The sequence below is a fragment of the Typopeltis vanoorti genome, chromosome 19, assembly GCF_054136105.1.
Source record: "Typopeltis vanoorti isolate ZY-2024b chromosome 19, IOZ_Tvanoo_1.0, whole genome shotgun sequence".
NCBI classification, from domain to species: domain Eukaryota; kingdom Metazoa; phylum Arthropoda; class Arachnida; order Uropygi; family Thelyphonidae; genus Typopeltis; species Typopeltis vanoorti.
Window position 1 is genome coordinate 51262735 of NC_143567.1, and position 18026 is coordinate 51280760.

The 18026-nt window shown below is 34.5% G+C and overlaps 1 protein-coding gene across 2 annotated transcripts in view; it reads right to left on the reverse strand.

Annotated features, from left to right (window-relative positions):
* tefu (Serine/threonine-protein kinase tefu) overlaps positions 1-18026 on the reverse strand; it is a 409445-nt gene that overhangs the window by 358903 nt on the left and 32516 nt on the right. For both annotated transcript variants that reach the window (XM_090409436.1, XM_090409435.1), the window contains exons 5-6: positions 17417-17534; positions 4598-4803 (exon numbers count right to left, since the gene is read on the reverse strand). In XM_090409436.1, coding sequence (XP_090265562.1) covers positions 4598-4803; positions 17417-17534 — 324 coding nt within the window. The remainder of the gene's footprint in view (positions 1-4597; positions 4804-17416; positions 17535-18026) is intronic.

An 18026-nucleotide genomic window follows, 5' to 3' on the forward strand; every position in this document is an offset into this window, starting at 1 on the left:
TGTATGATAATTTTTTTTTTTTTTTTTTTTTTACTACTTTAGCACGTTATGCACGTTTTCATGAGATTCTATTGTAATCATGCGCCATAACTGTATGTTATTCCTAATTTTGTTTAAATACTGTACTGATGATGTCCTAAGATACTTAGGATGAAATATTTACAATTAAATAATTTTCACTGTGGTTTATACGTGTGTTTCTTCTAATTATATGTAAGGGAATCTGTATTTCTTGCTTAAGGCAATAAATTGACTTACTGTTAGCACATCTATACATATACAGAACACATCTGAGATTACTACACAACCTGACCATGAGCGAGTTGAAACATATACTAACATTCGAAAGATTTATATCTTACTTTGCTGCAGATGAACAAAATTTCATTTAATGTTATTTTTTGTTTATCATAAACAATGACAAACCTCTCGAAAATGATTTTCTCAAATCGGGTATTACAAAATTACATTTTTGTGAATGAAAAAACTGTGATACAGGGAAGTAATTTTAATATGTACGTGCAACAAGCACATAGATATTATGCATGCATATTTAAGTAGCAGTTACAGTGCCATCTGCAACACATGCTGACACAGGTATCTCATAAGCAAATTGCTGAAAAATTACATCACAGCCACAATCATGTTAAATAACCATCCTCCCACTTATCAATCAATAAAAGTAAAATGCAAGGCACACATGTTAGTTAATACTAAGATAGTTGTAGGTAGGAAATTAATTAGAAGTTCAGATGTTGATGAGATAGGCAGGCTGTTTGTATGAAGAGAATCATGGAGGATATAGCACTGTTAAGAGAAAAAGAACCCGATGGATCAATCTAAGGAAATACCATATGCTGTATAAAATGAAGAGTTTTACTAGAGAGAAAAGCACATTTTCAAAATATACAGTTAAAAGTTCTTCAATTGCAATGTTATGTGATAAAAAAAGGCAATTCTAAGTAGTTTTTGTCTGCTACATATGTGTAAATTAACAATATAGTAAAATTTACCTGGCTTATCAATATATTAACTGCTCACTGAAATGGACAAGATTCCCCCCCCCCTCACTTTTTTAATGAATGAGTTTTGCACCCCCCTCCTGCAAAAAAGTGTAAAGATCTGGCAAATAACAATACAACTAAGCAAATAACTTAACCCCCCCCACCTTTCTTCCCATGTTTTATATACTCATTCCATCTGAATGATTTCTGCAACCATTTTTTGGTAAATAAGTCAAAGAAAATAGAAATAATGCTTTGAGAGTAGAAGAATACATTAAGAAATTAGATGACAAAAAACACAGATTGCAAAGCCCGAAAAGAAAAAGTTTCATCATCATCAAATTCCTGACATATATCCTCAAGGGGTGTAGAGGATATGATAGTACTACATGACAAATTTACGTCATTACTAACTTCTTATCTACAATTTTCCTCCAAATCAGTCTATTACCTGTCAAGACTCCAACATTATCAGATCTTATATTTCTATATTCTAAGGCACTTTTAACTGTATCAATATATCTTGGTCTTCCTCTGGGTCTTTTTCCTGCAAACAGGCGAGAGAACACTTGTTTTGCTAATCTTTCCTCTCCCAATCTGTTTAAGTGACCATACCACCTGAGATTAGATCTGCTAACACATTCCTGGATGATGACAATGTCAAATTCTTTCCTAATTTCCTCATTTTTAATATGATATTGCCATTGATATCATCTGTTCATGACCTTAATCTTTCTCAGGACTTTCATATCTGCTGTCTCTAATCTTTGGTCAAGTGTTTTACTTCTGACCCAGATCTGATCCATAAGTCAAAATTGGTTTGAACACTGTATTGAATACAGCTAATTCAGTTTGACTAATTTCTCTCTTATTAGTCAAAATTGGTTTGAACACTGTATTGAATACAGCTAATTCAGTGTTTTGACTAATTTCTCTCTTATTAGATATAAATTTATTCAGTTGACTTCCTACCACACCAGCTTTGTTGATTTTGTTGTCTATTTCCATATTTAATTTACCATCATCACTAAAAATTGTGCTTAAGTAACTGAAATGTTTTACTTGTTCTATATGTTCTCCATTCACAATGCAGCTAATATTTTCAATGCTTTTGCCTATTTTCATTGTCTCTGTCTTGTTATTGCTGACATTCATACCATATCTATTACAACAGTTATTCAATTTAGTCAGCGAATCTTGTAGACTTGTAGTGGATTTATTTAACATGATGAAGTATAACATCATCCGCATAAAGCAAAGAGCTGAGATAATAGCGCAAATTTTGATATCAGGTTTTAATACCACTTTCCTTCATAATGTGATCCACATAGATAATAAATAACAGAGGGGACAATGTACATCCTTATCTGATACCAGATTTAACATTAAACCATCTTCTGTGCTTCCTTCAATTCTAACTGCTGACTTACAACTCAAATAAAGACTAAGTATTGCTTGATATAATGCCCTAATGCTTGATATAGTGGTGAGCTATGGAAATTTTAACAAAGGGCTCGCATCGTCGAGAAGAAAAAAAAAAATGATATATGACATTACACCAATACCATATATCGCCGACTGCCACCACTAGTATTTCTAGAGACAATCACAAACATCCATTCCCACGGCGGGATGTTTGTGAACACTAATGGATGTTTGCAGGATGTTTATGAACAAAATAAATTTCTTTTGTTTGCGATAGAAGTTTTTATGACAAACAATCGATAAATAATACATAAAGATTATCTAAACACAATAATATTGAAATATGTTATATTTCTCTTTTGTTTTTTTACTTCAAGTGATAATCAGTGGTACCAATCATGGGCATTATTTTATAGTCCTATTTATTTATATGAGACTACCAAAAGTGAATTCTTATTTGTAAAATGGTAGTAACAGTAACTATAATATTTTATTTAATAAAATCACTTTCAAAACTATGAGACGATTTTACATGAAAAAAACAAACAAAAAAACTCACTGTCTGGTGCACATTTACCCAGAAAAAATTCTCTCCTTTACAGGTTAACATTTACAAATATTTACTTTAAGGAAATATTTATGAAAACAGCTGCCACATCTTATTTCCTCCTTCACGTCTTGTGTTCTTCTAGGAGGATCTATAGCCGAGTGATGATTTTCTAGAAAAGATTTGACATAGGGATTCAGATTAAATTCATTCAAAGGTTTCCCATTTATACATATTGTCATTAAATCCGAAATATGTTATAGTGAGAGAAGATCTCTTCGTCATTACAATATTATTCATCACGCTAAAAGCTTGTTCAGCTTCAGTGTTGCAAATTGCAATTGTTGCCATAATCACTTTGGCTTTTTTTTTTCAGTGTGCTGGGAATTTCATTTTGTAACTTTCCAGTCAAAGCCATTTCCACTAAATCTCTAAAATCGTTAATTTTAATTTCATATTTCAAAATAAAATTTAAAGATCTTATCTTTTTTTTCCTTCTAACTATGGACATGGAACTTCTTCCATGTTTCAGGATAACATACATTTAAAATGTTTTTGAGTTCTTCATCTTCCAAATCCTCATAATTTTCATTTATTACAAAATTTATTATAAATTTCAGTCACCATACCAAGTGACAATAACAAAAGGGAACAAGAAATGAATGACCTCAGAGCTGTACTCTTAAAAAATGGCTATAATCTTAAAGCTATCAAGAACATTTTATAAAGGCCATCTAATGTTTCAGCTCATATACAAGAAAAAGTAGAGTACAAAGGTGCAGTTTGTATGCCTTACATAAAAAATCACAGATAAAATTGTTTACATGTTAACACCATACAACCTAAAAGTTGTCTTCAGGAAGATGCCAACCATCTTCATGATGCTGAGGTCACCAAAACAACCATATTCACCACTTAATAGACCAGGTGTATATAAAAGTATTGTACAGCCTGGAAGCACTAGATTCATATGAAAGAACATATTAAAGATGTAGAGCAAATGTGAGCATACAAATCCTGCCTAGTACTCTTGGCAACTCACAAGAATGCAAGACATTGAATTCAACAGCTATGTTTGCAAATTCAAAGAGGCTGTTGAAACAACACATTCTCCAGTGCAACAAAAATCAAGACCCTATTAAACAAATTATAGTCGGTATACATAAAAGCTAAAAAACCTGAATTACATTACATTGCTGGTCTGTTTAGCTGAGTGGTTAGCGCACCTGCTTTCCAATCAAACAGGCTGCAGGTTCCAATCTTGCCATAGGCAGGGATGTTTGCGATGGTCTTTAGGTGGGAGATGAATTTCACTGTCTGGTGCAAGACCACTGCCTAGCTTAATTGGAGGCCTGATGTGACTTGAAAAAAAAGTTCCATGTTTGGTCTCTATAGCAGGAATTCCAGACTATTTAAAAAATAAATTAAAATTACCAAAAAATATATATAATTAATAAAAATAGGAAAACAAATTCTTACCTAGAATACAAAATGTATTATAGGTTTGCAATTAAATCTTTAATGAGTGGGCGCCACATTAAAAAAACAAAACAAAACAAAACAAAAACATACTACATTTCAACGGACTTTTTTTTTTAAACAATAGATGTCATGAACTTACTTTTCACACGATGGTAGAAAATTCAACATTGTATACACAATTTCTTTTATAACAAAAACAGAGCAACTTCCTAGACCTTTTTTAAGTTCTGGAAGGAGTAATTTAACAAAGAGGTTGTACATGAGAATAACACGTCTGTGTTCATACATCCTGTGTGATGAATAAAACTGCACTCTAAGGGATAACAGTATCTTCTGAATACCATCCTAAAAAAAAAAAAAAAAAAAAAAAAAAGAAAAATCCTATGATAAATTATAATCAATGCAAATTAAACAAACAAACTGTAAATAAACAAAGCACATTTATCTTCTAGAATACATTACACCAAAGAAAGAAACAGATACTATAATTTGAAAAAGACAAAATGTGGTCACTATATCCAACAGTCTTACTAGATGCAACAATTCTGCTAAAGTATACGTACAAGATATTTGTATGTGAATGTAAGAAAAATTTGTTCATTCTCCTTCGCCTTCACTTAAAGCATTAACTACTTAATTCCGAAAGAACACAGAGAATCAGTGAGAATTTGATTCCTGATACAAAACACTCCAGATAAATTCAATGGAATTAACATTGACACTACGTAAAACAGTAATGACACATTTTTTACATTATTGTCTCCAAATTTTGTTATGGACCAGAAAACATAACAGACTTTGGTGATAATCTAGAGAGGCTAAGATTTTCTGCAAAGAATTTCCTGAATGCATGTCAAGTCTTCATTAATATGATATATGATTCTGCATTAAAATATCCATATAAACAACTGTAAATAGGTGCAAATTATCGTCATAAGCAAAAGAATTAAGCTTCTAAAAATACAGTAACTAATTCATATTGTTTTACAAAAAAGTAACAATGAAAAGAGACTTATTCCTGTGAAATGCATTTCATTTCCAGGTATTTTCTCTGGAGATCAGATACTAGATACAATCAACTCTCATTATGACAAGCTTGGAACAGTCACACAAACAGTTTGTTATAACAATGTCTGCTATAATGAGAGCTGAATTTAGCTGTTAGTAGACTTCCATAGCAAGCGAGGAATGTACAGAGTGCTAACCAGGATTTCTAATTTATGTTCAATCCTTGCCTTTTCTTGATGCTCTAACTACTAAATATCCACCTGGATATTTAATAAATATAGGGCTTACCAACTCAAAGTATATTCTGTGTAGATTAAAAAGCACAAACAAATGTGATGGTATAACACACACATACAAATGCCATGCTGGCAAGTGCAGTGGCAGTTAAACAAAATCCCTTGGTTTCATACAAGAAGAAGTATAGGAATTTTTCAAGTCATTAGAGAGGGCAGCAGAGTATGAAATAAAATTGTAGATTGCAGGGTTTCTGAGAGTAACACAGGAGAAGGAAAGAAATTTATAAGAAGATAATAACTACAAACAATTATAATCAAATTTTAAATACAGTAATGTCTAAATTTCTGTCATTAGATCAGAGCAGGTGTCACGATGAGACCATGGAAATAAAGTAGAGAAGTCCCAAAGGTCATCCACTGACACTATTGTAGTGCAAGAGGATATGATGCTGAGATAAACTGAAGGAGGATAATTTGTAGAAAAGGAGACAAGGACAAGGTTATGGTCAGACTTGCCAACAGGAGAGCTAACAGTAACGTAACAGTGTATTTGGAAGAAGAGCTAGTTAAAAAAATGCTTAAGCTTTTGGTAAAATGAGGATTATTCGGAATTCTGGTGGGTAAGTGAACAATCTGTGTTAAATCATTACTGAAAGCAAACTGGTTTCTTTTTCAGTTTTGTGCTCACCAAACTGAAACTTTCAAACTGAACCAAACTTTCACGAAAAAAAAAATTATCTCAGAATTAAGTTAATTGGACTGTATGTGATCAACTCCAGAGGCAGATAGTTAAATAAGTCAGTATAGTCATCAGAGTTAGAAGAATGGCAGAGGCAACAAATGAAACCAACAGAGTTAAATAAGGAAATCTTGAGCCAAAGCAGATCATATAAAGGGAATAGTAGACTTGAGAAATGCACAAATGCCACCCTTCTTAAAAAGGCATAATGGAAGATGATCAGGCAAGTTGAGGTGATGCTGCAGAATATGCCAGATGTGGTTTAGTGATGAATAACATATCAGGTTTGGGGACATCTGTATGTGGTGAAGTGCACATCACTGATATTAGAATTAAGACCTCTGATTAAGTTAAGGGGATAATAAATCCCTCGTTATTTCAAAGCCGAGTAAGAAACTCGAAGATCGAAATCCAAGAGTTTCGGCGAGTGCAAGCAACATGCTTGGACTTGCCGAACGTTCTTTGGCATGAAACTCTTAGATTTCGATCTTCAAGTTTCTTATTCGGCTTTGAAATAATGAGGGGTTTATTATCCCCTTAACTTAATTTATGTCGCCGAAAAAACAGCCTCTTGGCTCTTTCTTGTAAGACCTCTGATGTTGGTAAAGTCAACCTAAAAAAATTTTTTATTGCATTATGCTGGATTTTTTTTAGATATATTTTTTATTTTTTGTGAAGCATTTTTTATTTAGATTTTTTTATTTTTATTTTATTTTTTTAATTTTGGTGGCTATTTTTGTGGGAGTTTAACTTCAGCAACTCTGGAATTGCCTGTAATGTTTATCATGGTTGCAAGTAAAATACAACGAAATTTAAAAGAGCAAAGAGTGAAGGACTTGGGAGTTACAACTCCCAGGAGTGCCCAGACTCCAATTCAACCATTGCCTCATACAGTATCCCCTATGCAAGCTGCTGCTGCTGTACTCAGACTACTTCCAGGCACAACCTGGCAAGGTAAGCAGCAGCAGGATTATTTGCTGCAAAGGTATCTGAACATTTTGGACAATGCAATGCTTCTTACTTTATGGTGTTTCTACAAAATTGCCTACTGTCTCTTTCAGCAAGACAATGCACCATATCATGAGGCTGCTGCTGATGTTGTGAACATGAGCATCACAACACTTGACTTGCTTCCACAGAGCCCTGATCTCAACCCTAATGAACATCTGTGAGACAAACTGGAGCATTGGGTGAGGTCAAGGGACATCTGCCCTACAACAGTCTGGGACCTCATTACAAGCCTACTGGAAGAATGGTCCTAAATTTCAATTGATTGCTATCATATAAGCTTGTGGAAAGTATGCCCTGTACGACTGCAGCAAAAGGAGGTCCTATTATTTTAACATCTTATTAAGGTGGGTGCCATGGCTGTTTGTTCGTCACACTATGGTGTCCAAGCAGTGTATTAAAACAGTATGACTTCAAAACTGCCTTTACACCTATGATAAAATTTCCATGATGCTTAGGTAACCCAAGCAAATACATTCACTTCTTAAGAAATCAGGTTTATAAAATATTCTGTAGCATGTAGCATGTTACATCAGACAAATGGGGTTTATGGGAGAAATTCTTATGAAAGAACAAAACAAGAACATATAAAAAAAAAACATATGAGTCAGTCCAAGTTACCAAGGAAAAAAGGCAGTATACTGAATTTAACAACAGAAGCTTTATTTGTTAGTCCAACTAAATCTTCAAAATGATAATATCCAACACAGCGCAATAAAAATCATGGCTTTATCCTCAACCAACTGTGGTCAGCATACATAAAAGACTTAAAATATACATAGTAGGTTATGACAAATGTCACAGCACAAATTAACAAGGAAGCATGTGTGTTTCCAACATGATATACTATCAGTTTATCAGTGACATTAATCAATGTCAATTTATGTATTAAACATCATTCTGTTACTTATGTTTTAAAATTGATATTTTGATTTATTCTTGATAAAATGTAACAAAGTGATAAGTGGCCAAATAAGTTTTTACTTTCACAGTTATAATATTAGAATCATTACAAAAAAGAATTCTTATTTCTTTCCACTAGAACCACTGGTGGGACCAGTGGCAATGTATTTATTGCCACTGGTCCAATGTATTTATCCACATCATGCAATTTGTGATGCTATTGCTACTCTTTTCTTTCTCTAATTCCTAGTCTCTGAATAAGTTATCTTATATTTATTTTTAAAAAGGTTTGCATCTATTTTTTTTTCTTCATAATTAGTAAGACCAATTATGTCGACATGGTGTTTCTGTAATTCTTTGCTAGCACTGCCTCTTTTTCACTCACTTCTAACAATAATAGTGGAAAATTTCAATTCTTTTGATTTTAAGACTGATTCAATTAAAATACTTTTCACTATTCATCTTGGACCTTGTCTAACTAGGAAACAACATTGTGTCATCTCTAATTTATTCCTTACTGAATTAGAGAAAATTCTGCATATGTTGTGCCCTGTGTAGAATGAAATATATGTTTAAATTATTTTATCATTATAAGATGTGAGGAAGCTTTATCAGGGTTTTTCAATTAAAGGTGAGTTAGCTGGTCTCATAAAGAGGCAGAAGGTTTTTCTCTCCCAGCGCAAATTAACAAGGAAGCATGTAAAAATACTCTCCCTCTGTGGGTATGTCTTTTTGCAGTGACTGGCTTTTCTGATTTTAGGGATGAAAAACTCAAGTTTCTGAGAGAGAAAAACCCTCTGCCTCTTTATGAGACCAGCTAACTCACCTTTAATTGAAAAAACGCTGATAAAGCTTCCTCACATCTTATAATGATAAAATACTGAGGAATGGCAAGTAGGCTGCATTAAATTGCACAAAAACCCCTAATTAAGAACGGATTACAAGAAATTCTTCTATCATATTTATGACAGCTTATAATCGAACTACTTTATTTTATAATTTTATCACCTCCCCAAAAAAATCCACTATTTAAATTGATGAAACTCGCTAAACTTTATTTTCAGCATAATTTCCTGCTAGTATGTGCCAGTATGAAAGAAAGTTCTTTCGTTTTTTTTTTGTTTTTTTTTACTAAGAAAACTATAGAAAGATCTGCCATATAACTAAACTGAAAAACAAATGATTGAGATTAATGCTTTCCCAATTTTTTTTAAATACTCCATAAAGGTAGTTTTTAATATGCTTAATTATCCTTTTTTTAGCTTTAGCCTACCAGACTCTTATGGCTGATTTGGGGGGGGGGGGTATGTTGAGGTCACATTCCTAGAGATATACCAGTTTGTGCAGTAAATAGAATATGTAAAAAAGGAACATAGTGTATGACATTTCCAGGCTACAAAATCCTATCTCCCCCCCCAAACTACATTCCTGCCTATTTTACCCAAGAAAAATTTTTGCCGACCTGGTTGGTCAAGTGGTTAATGTATCCACTTTCCAGCCATAAGGCTGCGGGTTTGAATCCTGCTGTAGGTATGGATGTTTGTCATTGTCTGTGAAAATACTAGTGGTAGTGGATGGTAGATGGCGTTGGTGTAGATAATGCGGTTCTCTGTAGTTAGTAGATTGAGTGTGGAGACGGAGAGTTGTAAAGCAGGTGTCCTCCCTCAATATGTTCTTGGATTCCCTGGAGGTGTCACGTAATAATAATAATAAAAATTATACAGAAAACAAAACACTTGTGTGAGGATATTCAATCTCCTCCAGAATGCATTTAAAATGCAACAGAAATTCTTATGAAGCCTCTGCATGAGCATTTGTAGCCCCCTCCCCTCATGTAACTTTAACATTATGAATTTTAATTTATTATGCAATTCAAAGAACAACCTCCTTCTTCCAGTAAAATACCTATTTCTACCACCTCCTTCTTCATTCAGTTCAATAAATAACTTCAATAAATAACTTAATGCCTGTATTACAGGGATACTGTATGAATTCATAACATCAAAAAAAAAAAAAAAAAAAAAAGCAGTATTTTTAACCACTTCATCATTCCTTCCTTCACCAATCTCCTTATAACATTGGTTTTTTTCTCTAAACTTATAGACTTGCATATTTTTTTTACTGCCATGCTTGCTGGGCTTTCGCTACAACTGGCCAATTTATAAAGTAAAATAAATTTTACTTTATAAATTTCACAAATTTATGTTTTTACTATAATTATTAAATAGCAGTTTATGCATCTAGACTTAATTCACTTATAATAATGGAAATAAAAATTGCATTTGAAATGGTGGTACAATCGCACTTCAAATTTATGGGATGGTTGGAAAAATGTTGAATAAGAACTGACAGAAAAAAAACTGCCTAAATGCTTCATTTCTGCAGAAAAATTAATAATAATGGTTTCCTACAGCTGAAAAGATTTGAATTCCATCTAATAAATGATAAATCTTTTCAGCTGAAAGGATAACCAATGTCATATGGAGGTGAAGGAATTTTTCCCCATGCGACAAGCTCAAGTTGTTCATCAACAAAACAGACACACCAGCAAGATACACAACTGGACAAGATTAACAACTGCATCATGACATTAACTTTACCCAACTTATTTAGCTGTGACAGTTATTTAGCCAAAGATGAGATCCCACTCAATGCTTCTGACTCATTTTTCCTATGAGTTACACTGGGTTGTTTTCAACATGGCAAATAAGGCTATGTGGCCAAAGTGTGTTAACTGAACTTTCCTATTGGCACAATGATGGTCATGAGACTTGACTGAAAATAGTTTCATAAGTTGTATTATATGTTTAAACGTTACTGATTACAATTTCTGCAACTACAAATCAATTCATATCCTTATATCAGTAACTTATACATCTACATATAGCCAGTTCCCGAATTCACGAGTTAATTCATTCCTAGTGTGCCCTTGTAATGTGGAAATTTATTTTCCATAGACGTAATTTGAAAAACGGGGATTACATTCTTAACAATGAAATTTCACACAACAGTAATATTAAATAAAGGACAACAAAGCAACAGTTTAAATAAATATGAGGGTGGTCTGAAAAGTTCTCCACCTTGACCATAGATGGCAATACTATTGGCAAGATTTTTTTTTCCAAGTTGGTACATCTGTCATAAGCATCCATGTGAAATTGCAAGTCATTCTATCAAGTAGTTTGTTTTATACAGCTGTCTGAAGCAAAAGTGTTGTCTGTATCCCTTGAAATGAATAAAATTGAGTATCGTGCAGTTATAAAATTCTTTGTAAAAGAAGGTTTAACGGCAAAAGAAATTCATTCGAAGTTCATAAAAGTTTATGGGCAGCACTCTTCTCCTTTGTTTTTGACAATTAAGAAATGGACTGACGAGTTTGAACGTGGCTGTACCAGCCTTGAAGATGATCCACGTAAAAGACGTCCAAAAAGTTTAACAATATCAGAAATCATTGATCAAGTGCACGATATGGTATTGGATGACTGGCGAGTCAAAGTGCATGAAACTGCTGAGACTATAGGCATTTCAAAAGGACATAGGATATATTTTGATTGAAGAATTGAAAATGAAAAAGCTTTGCACAAGATGGGTGCCGTACTTGCTCACAGCAGATAAAAAACACACTCGCATGAAAATCTCTGAACAGTGCTTGGAGCATTTTAACAAGAATAAAACTGATTTTGTGTGTCGATTTATTACTATGGATGAGACTTAGATTCACTATTACACACCAGAATCCAAACAGCAGTCAAAACAGTAGATAGAAGCCAGTGGTTCAGCGCCAAAGAAGACAAAGTCGGTTCCATCAGCAGGAAAGGTTCGTGGCATCGGTGTTTTGGGATGCTAAAGGCATTTTCTTTATTAATTGTCTTGAAAAGGGTAAAACAATAACCGGGGAATATTATTCCGATCTTTTAACCTGACTAGATGAAAAAATTTGTGAGAAAAAACCCGGTTTGCAGAAGAAAAAAATTATCTTTCATCAGAACAATGAAACCTGCCCACAAAGGTGTTTATGCAATGGGAAAATTAAGGGATCTGCACTATGAATTGTTGGAACATCCATCCTATTCCACAAATTTGGCTCTCTCTGACTTCTGTCTCTTCCCAAAACTAAAACTCTTCCTCGCTGGTCAGTATTTTTCTTTGAATCAAGACGTGATTGCAGTTGTAGAGGGGTATTTTGCAGATCTTACTGAGAACCACTACTGGGATGGGATAATGCACTGGAGCATTGCTGGAATAAATGTATTATTCTTAAGGGAAATTATGTTGAAAAATAAAAATAATTTTGAAATTATGAATTCTTTTTTTCATTGTTAGGCCGAGAACTTTTCAGACCACCCTCGTAGTTAATGTAACAATAGTTTGAGTGTGTACATGCAGTTGAAATGTTTATGTAACATTATGCAGAGAAATTTCTAACAGTCACTTCCAATTTTTTTTTCTGTTTTATGTGACTACCCATAAAAGTTTGTATATAAGTGGCCTAAGGATTTTTTTCTTCCTATTTTTATACTTTTTTTTGTATTTTTCATTGATTTTTTTTATATAGGCCAGAAACTCAGCTCTTAAGCCCAAAATGGAACTTTTTTTAAAGCCACTTCAGGCCTCGAGTAAACAGGGTGGTGGTCTAACACCAAGCAATGACATTCATCTCATGTATCATTTCGCACGTTTGCTTATGAGCTCATATTTTGTTTCCGATGTTATTCCTTTTCACTTATTTTATTAGCATCACTCATTGTAGTATTACTTCATTTTAGTATACTGTACAGTATTGAATAAATAAGGAAGCTAAATTTGAAATAAGAAAAGACAGCAAAAACAAAGAGCAACACAACCATTCTTTGTAACATCAGCATGGTAACTGCTTTATGGTATGTTAGTTGAGATGCTCTTATCTGTCTAACAAACAAATGCATGCACAGTAGTAATATGCTGTAGGTATGCACATGGTCTGAAATGACAAAGTTATGTATGTTTTGTTTGAATGTCTTGTATTTATTTATTATTATTATTAACACCAGACCTCCATGGAGTCAGAGATATATATTGCAGGAGGTACACACTATTGCACACAATGCTCATCCAACCATGCAATAAACTGATTCAATGTGTCTACATTTACAACACACTCAGGCAATGAATTCCACTCACCAACCACTCTCCATACAAAGAACCTGCTCCTCGCTCCTATACTCACACCCCTACTTATACAGTTTCGAGCGATGGCATCTTGTTCTATCCCCACTCCCATTCTATGAAAAATCTCTTCCATGTCAACCTGATAACAACCACCTGACTAGCTTATATGTCTCAATCATATCCCCCCCCCCTCTTCCTATTCACAAGGCTTTGCAATTTACATTTTCTCAATCAGTCCTCATATTCCAAATTCCAAAGACAATTGACCACTTTTGTGAATCTTCTCTGGATCCTTTCTAACATATCCTTGTCACCAAGAAAACCAAATCTGTGCACAATATGAGGCCTGATCAAGATCTTATACAATAGCATCATAACATCTTTATTTCCGCATGTCAGGGTCCTTCGCATCACTGCCATTATAAAATGTGATGTCGTCACAACTTATGCAATGCAGCCCCAGAATTTCAGGTCGTTATCCACCACCACTCCCAGCTCTCTCGTCTCCTCTACCTCCTTTAAAGTTCCCCCACTAAGTGCATATTTTGTATTCCATCGCTGCTTACCAAATTTCCAAACCTTACACTTTGCAACATTGAACTGATAATTCCACTTACCTGTCTATTAATGAAATCTATTCAAGTCCTCCTGTAAGGCCATAACATCTGCCTCACTCTGCATTGCTCTCCCTAATTTTGCATCATCTGCATATCACTAGTTAAACCCATCCCAATGTCATTAATATACAAACTGAACAATAATGGTTCCAAAACTGATCCCTGCAGCACAGCACCAATGGCCGTCCTCTTTTGGGATACTGCTTTCCTGTATACAGCTATCTGATACCTATTTGACAGCCAGTCACTGATCCAACTCAGGAGTCTGACTGGCTGTCAGATAGGTATCAGGAATTGCATATGATGGTGCAGTTATCCAATCCCATCTGTTTCAATTTATTTAACAGCTTGTCGTGTGGTAGTCTATCAAAACCTTTTGCAAAATCCAAGTACACTACTATATATGCATCTCTCCTGTCCAAGGTATTCATCACCTTGTTATAGTAAATAAGTTAGTAAAACATGATCTCCGTTTAACAAACCCATGCTGATAACCACAGAGAATACTGCAGTTATCAACCCATTTATGTATCCTACTTCTCACCAATCTCTCTCTAATACCTTCACCACAACTCCAGATATACAGATTGGCCTATAATTTGTAGCCATAGCTTTATCATTATCTTGATGCAGTAGAACAATTTTACCTTCTTTCCACTCCCTTGGAACCTGAGCTGTTGTAAGACTTATTAAACAAGCATGCCAATGCTATTGCCAAATCGCTGGAACATTCCTTTAAGACGAGTGGTGATATGTCATCAAATCCTATCGTCTTATTGATATCAAGGTTATTTATTTATTTCTTCAAATACATCGTGCTCACTCACGATTAAGCCATCCTCTCCTATGTCCTCTATACTTAAGTTCCTCACAATTCCACCCTGATGAGGATGAAACACCATTATAAATTGATCACTGAATACCTCAACAATGTCTTCTGCATCAGCTACCATTATCATCCATTAACATCATCTTACCATAATCATTCTTCCTTCTACTTGCCACATATCTAAAAAACTCTCTAGGGTTTTTCTTCACCTAATTTGCCAATTTCTGCTTATACTGCACTTTTGTTTTCCTTAATGAGCGAGTCACTCTCCTGGCTTGTTCTTTATACTCCTCATTAAACTGATGATTACTATTATTCAACTTGTACTGCCTCCAAAAGACCTTCTTCTTCTTCCAGATTTCATGCTTAAGCCCTCATTCATCCATTTTACACTTACCATATTCAGCCTTTTGGCCTCCAGAATACATTCACACATTAATGTTGCTACGTATTTCTTTGTCAGTTCCTAAGCAGCATTTATTTTCTTACTGCTGAACTTTTCATTCCATGCTATAGCTCCAACCATCTCCTAAGTTTGTCATAATCACCAGCCTTTATACTTCTGCATATCCTTTCCTCACAGAAGTGTGTATGTGGCTAGCCCAAACCCAGGTGATCACTTCATGATCGCTCTCACCAACTGGAAGAAAGTGCGAAACACCACCACTCACAATTACATCCTCTGATGAAATGATCAGATCTAAAACTCTCAACCCTTGCGTCCCCCCCTCCTTTACATGCTGTCTGAGATAGTTATCGCTCAAGAACTTGAGAAATTCATTTTCCTTATTCCCAAATGCTATCTCTTCACCATCTATCCATCAGTATCCATCTATACTGCCATAATTCAAATTGTCCATAATAATTATCCTTCCTTTCTTTATTAATCCAAGTTGTTTATACGTTTCTTCATCACCACCATCCACATTCCCTGGCCTATAGCAACATCCAATTAAATATGTCTTCGTGTCAACCTCCACTTTACATCACACTGCCTCATAACCATTGCCACTATTTCCCCTCTTTCATGGCTACCTTATGTGGATATAATTCCCCTGCTATCATCTGCAGCATTCTCCCTCCTTTCATGTCCTTTCTATCCTCATGAAAAATATTGTATCCTTCCATTTCTATTCCCATTAGGAATAGAAATGGAAGGATACATTATTCAACCTTCATTCAACCATGTTTCACTTATTCCAACGATTTTGGGGCAAATAAACTAAATCAGTGAAACCATTTCATCTCCCTTATTTCTGACACTCCTGCCATTTGTAAATAAACACAGCAACTCATTTTTAGGTCTATTACCAGTCTTACTCAAGTCATTTGTTGGTTGTGATTTCCCCACCATATCTGCCCTCGTGCAATCACCTTTATATCTGCTTACCACATATATCCATTCTATCTTAGCTAGCCAACTCGCATCCTGACCTATATTATTTCTAAGCTGATCACCCCCATACCACTACCACTTACCCATATACAGCAATAATGTACTAAAGGTTGATCAACCAATCTCTTGTGTATGGGCTGCTCAACATAAAAAAAACCACATTCACTACTTCCATCATCCACTCTCCCTATGCCATGTCTCCCTGTCCACCTAAGTCTCCTCAATACCACTCTCCTCATCTTTCACCTCATCTCCTACTTCTGATCTCTTGCTTGCATCACATACTGCAATTCCATCCAGGTACATTCACTCCAAAGCCATTTAAATGCAACCCATCACATCTGTATAATTCCATTCTTCCCTCAAACACATGCCATACATACACAAACTCTATTCTCTTCTCTTCACACAGCTATGCTAGCATACCATTCATGATTTTAGCTCTCCATCTCAACTAATCATTGTCATTCCTTGGCAATATACCAACAACCTTTCCCACTATACTGTTATCTTTCATTCTTCTCAACAATCTGATATTCGCCATTACATACTCCTATGTACACTTAAATCATTTGTTCCCATGACCACCACTAATTCTCTTGCTCATTTCCTCTTCATGTCCAACACCTGACTTATCTTGCTCATTCTCTCTCCCTCTCCTGGATAGCAGACCTTATGGAATCTCTCATTAACTAACCCTCTAACTACAGAACTCCATACACTATTTATTGCAATTTGTGCTTATATTTTTCGATTTTATTGATACCTGAAAAAAATAACTCATAAACCTGGAAGCACATAAAAAGAACACCCGAAAAAGCTGAAACTGCCACTATATATATATACAGATATCAAATTACAAGAAGCATTTTGATTTTTTTTCTTAGGCTCATCTCATCTTGATGACCATTAATTATATTATTATTATTATTATTATGATAACAGTGTCTTCATGGAGTCAGAGTCAGAAGACTTACTGTGGAAATTATAGATATTTATTAATAAAATTAAACTGGAGACCTGAATCACCTTCAAGCATGTGTTTTAAATATAAAAGGAGAAATAAAGAAATACCTGTTTTTGTCCTAGCAAACAAATCAATGACTTTTTCTGATTGCAGGCTTCCATTAAATAATCCAAAGTTGTGTGTAATGTATCTGCAGAGAAGTAAGGTGGATTTGGAAGTGGAAGGCTAAATATAGAAAAAAAAATATCCTAGTATGAATTTGGCATACCAGTTTTTAAACCAAACCAACACTATCACACTTGTTTAAAAAATGCATACTTAAAGTAATGTAACTATTTTCAATAATTTCTGTGTAAGCACCAGGACTTAACTATACATTTAATATGTGCTTTTTGAAATAGGCCTGTGTAGCTCGGTGGAAGTGGCTTTTGCATCCCTCTAGAGTAGGCCACAATAGATAGACTTAAGTTCAAGTCTAGTTGCCAACTGGAGGAACTTTTTGTAAACTTTTCTTCAACTGATTCCCAAGTTAGTTGATCTACGGCATAAGCAAGTGGTTTTTTATCCCAGAAACTCTAGAAAACCCACACAATTTCAGACAATAACATATCCTATTAGGGTTTGGTACCAAGAGATGGCAGTATCTTCATTGGCTGTCACTTATAATTAGTGATAGTTTTGGGCCAGCTATCTCTGATTGGCTACCAGTGGAGAGTG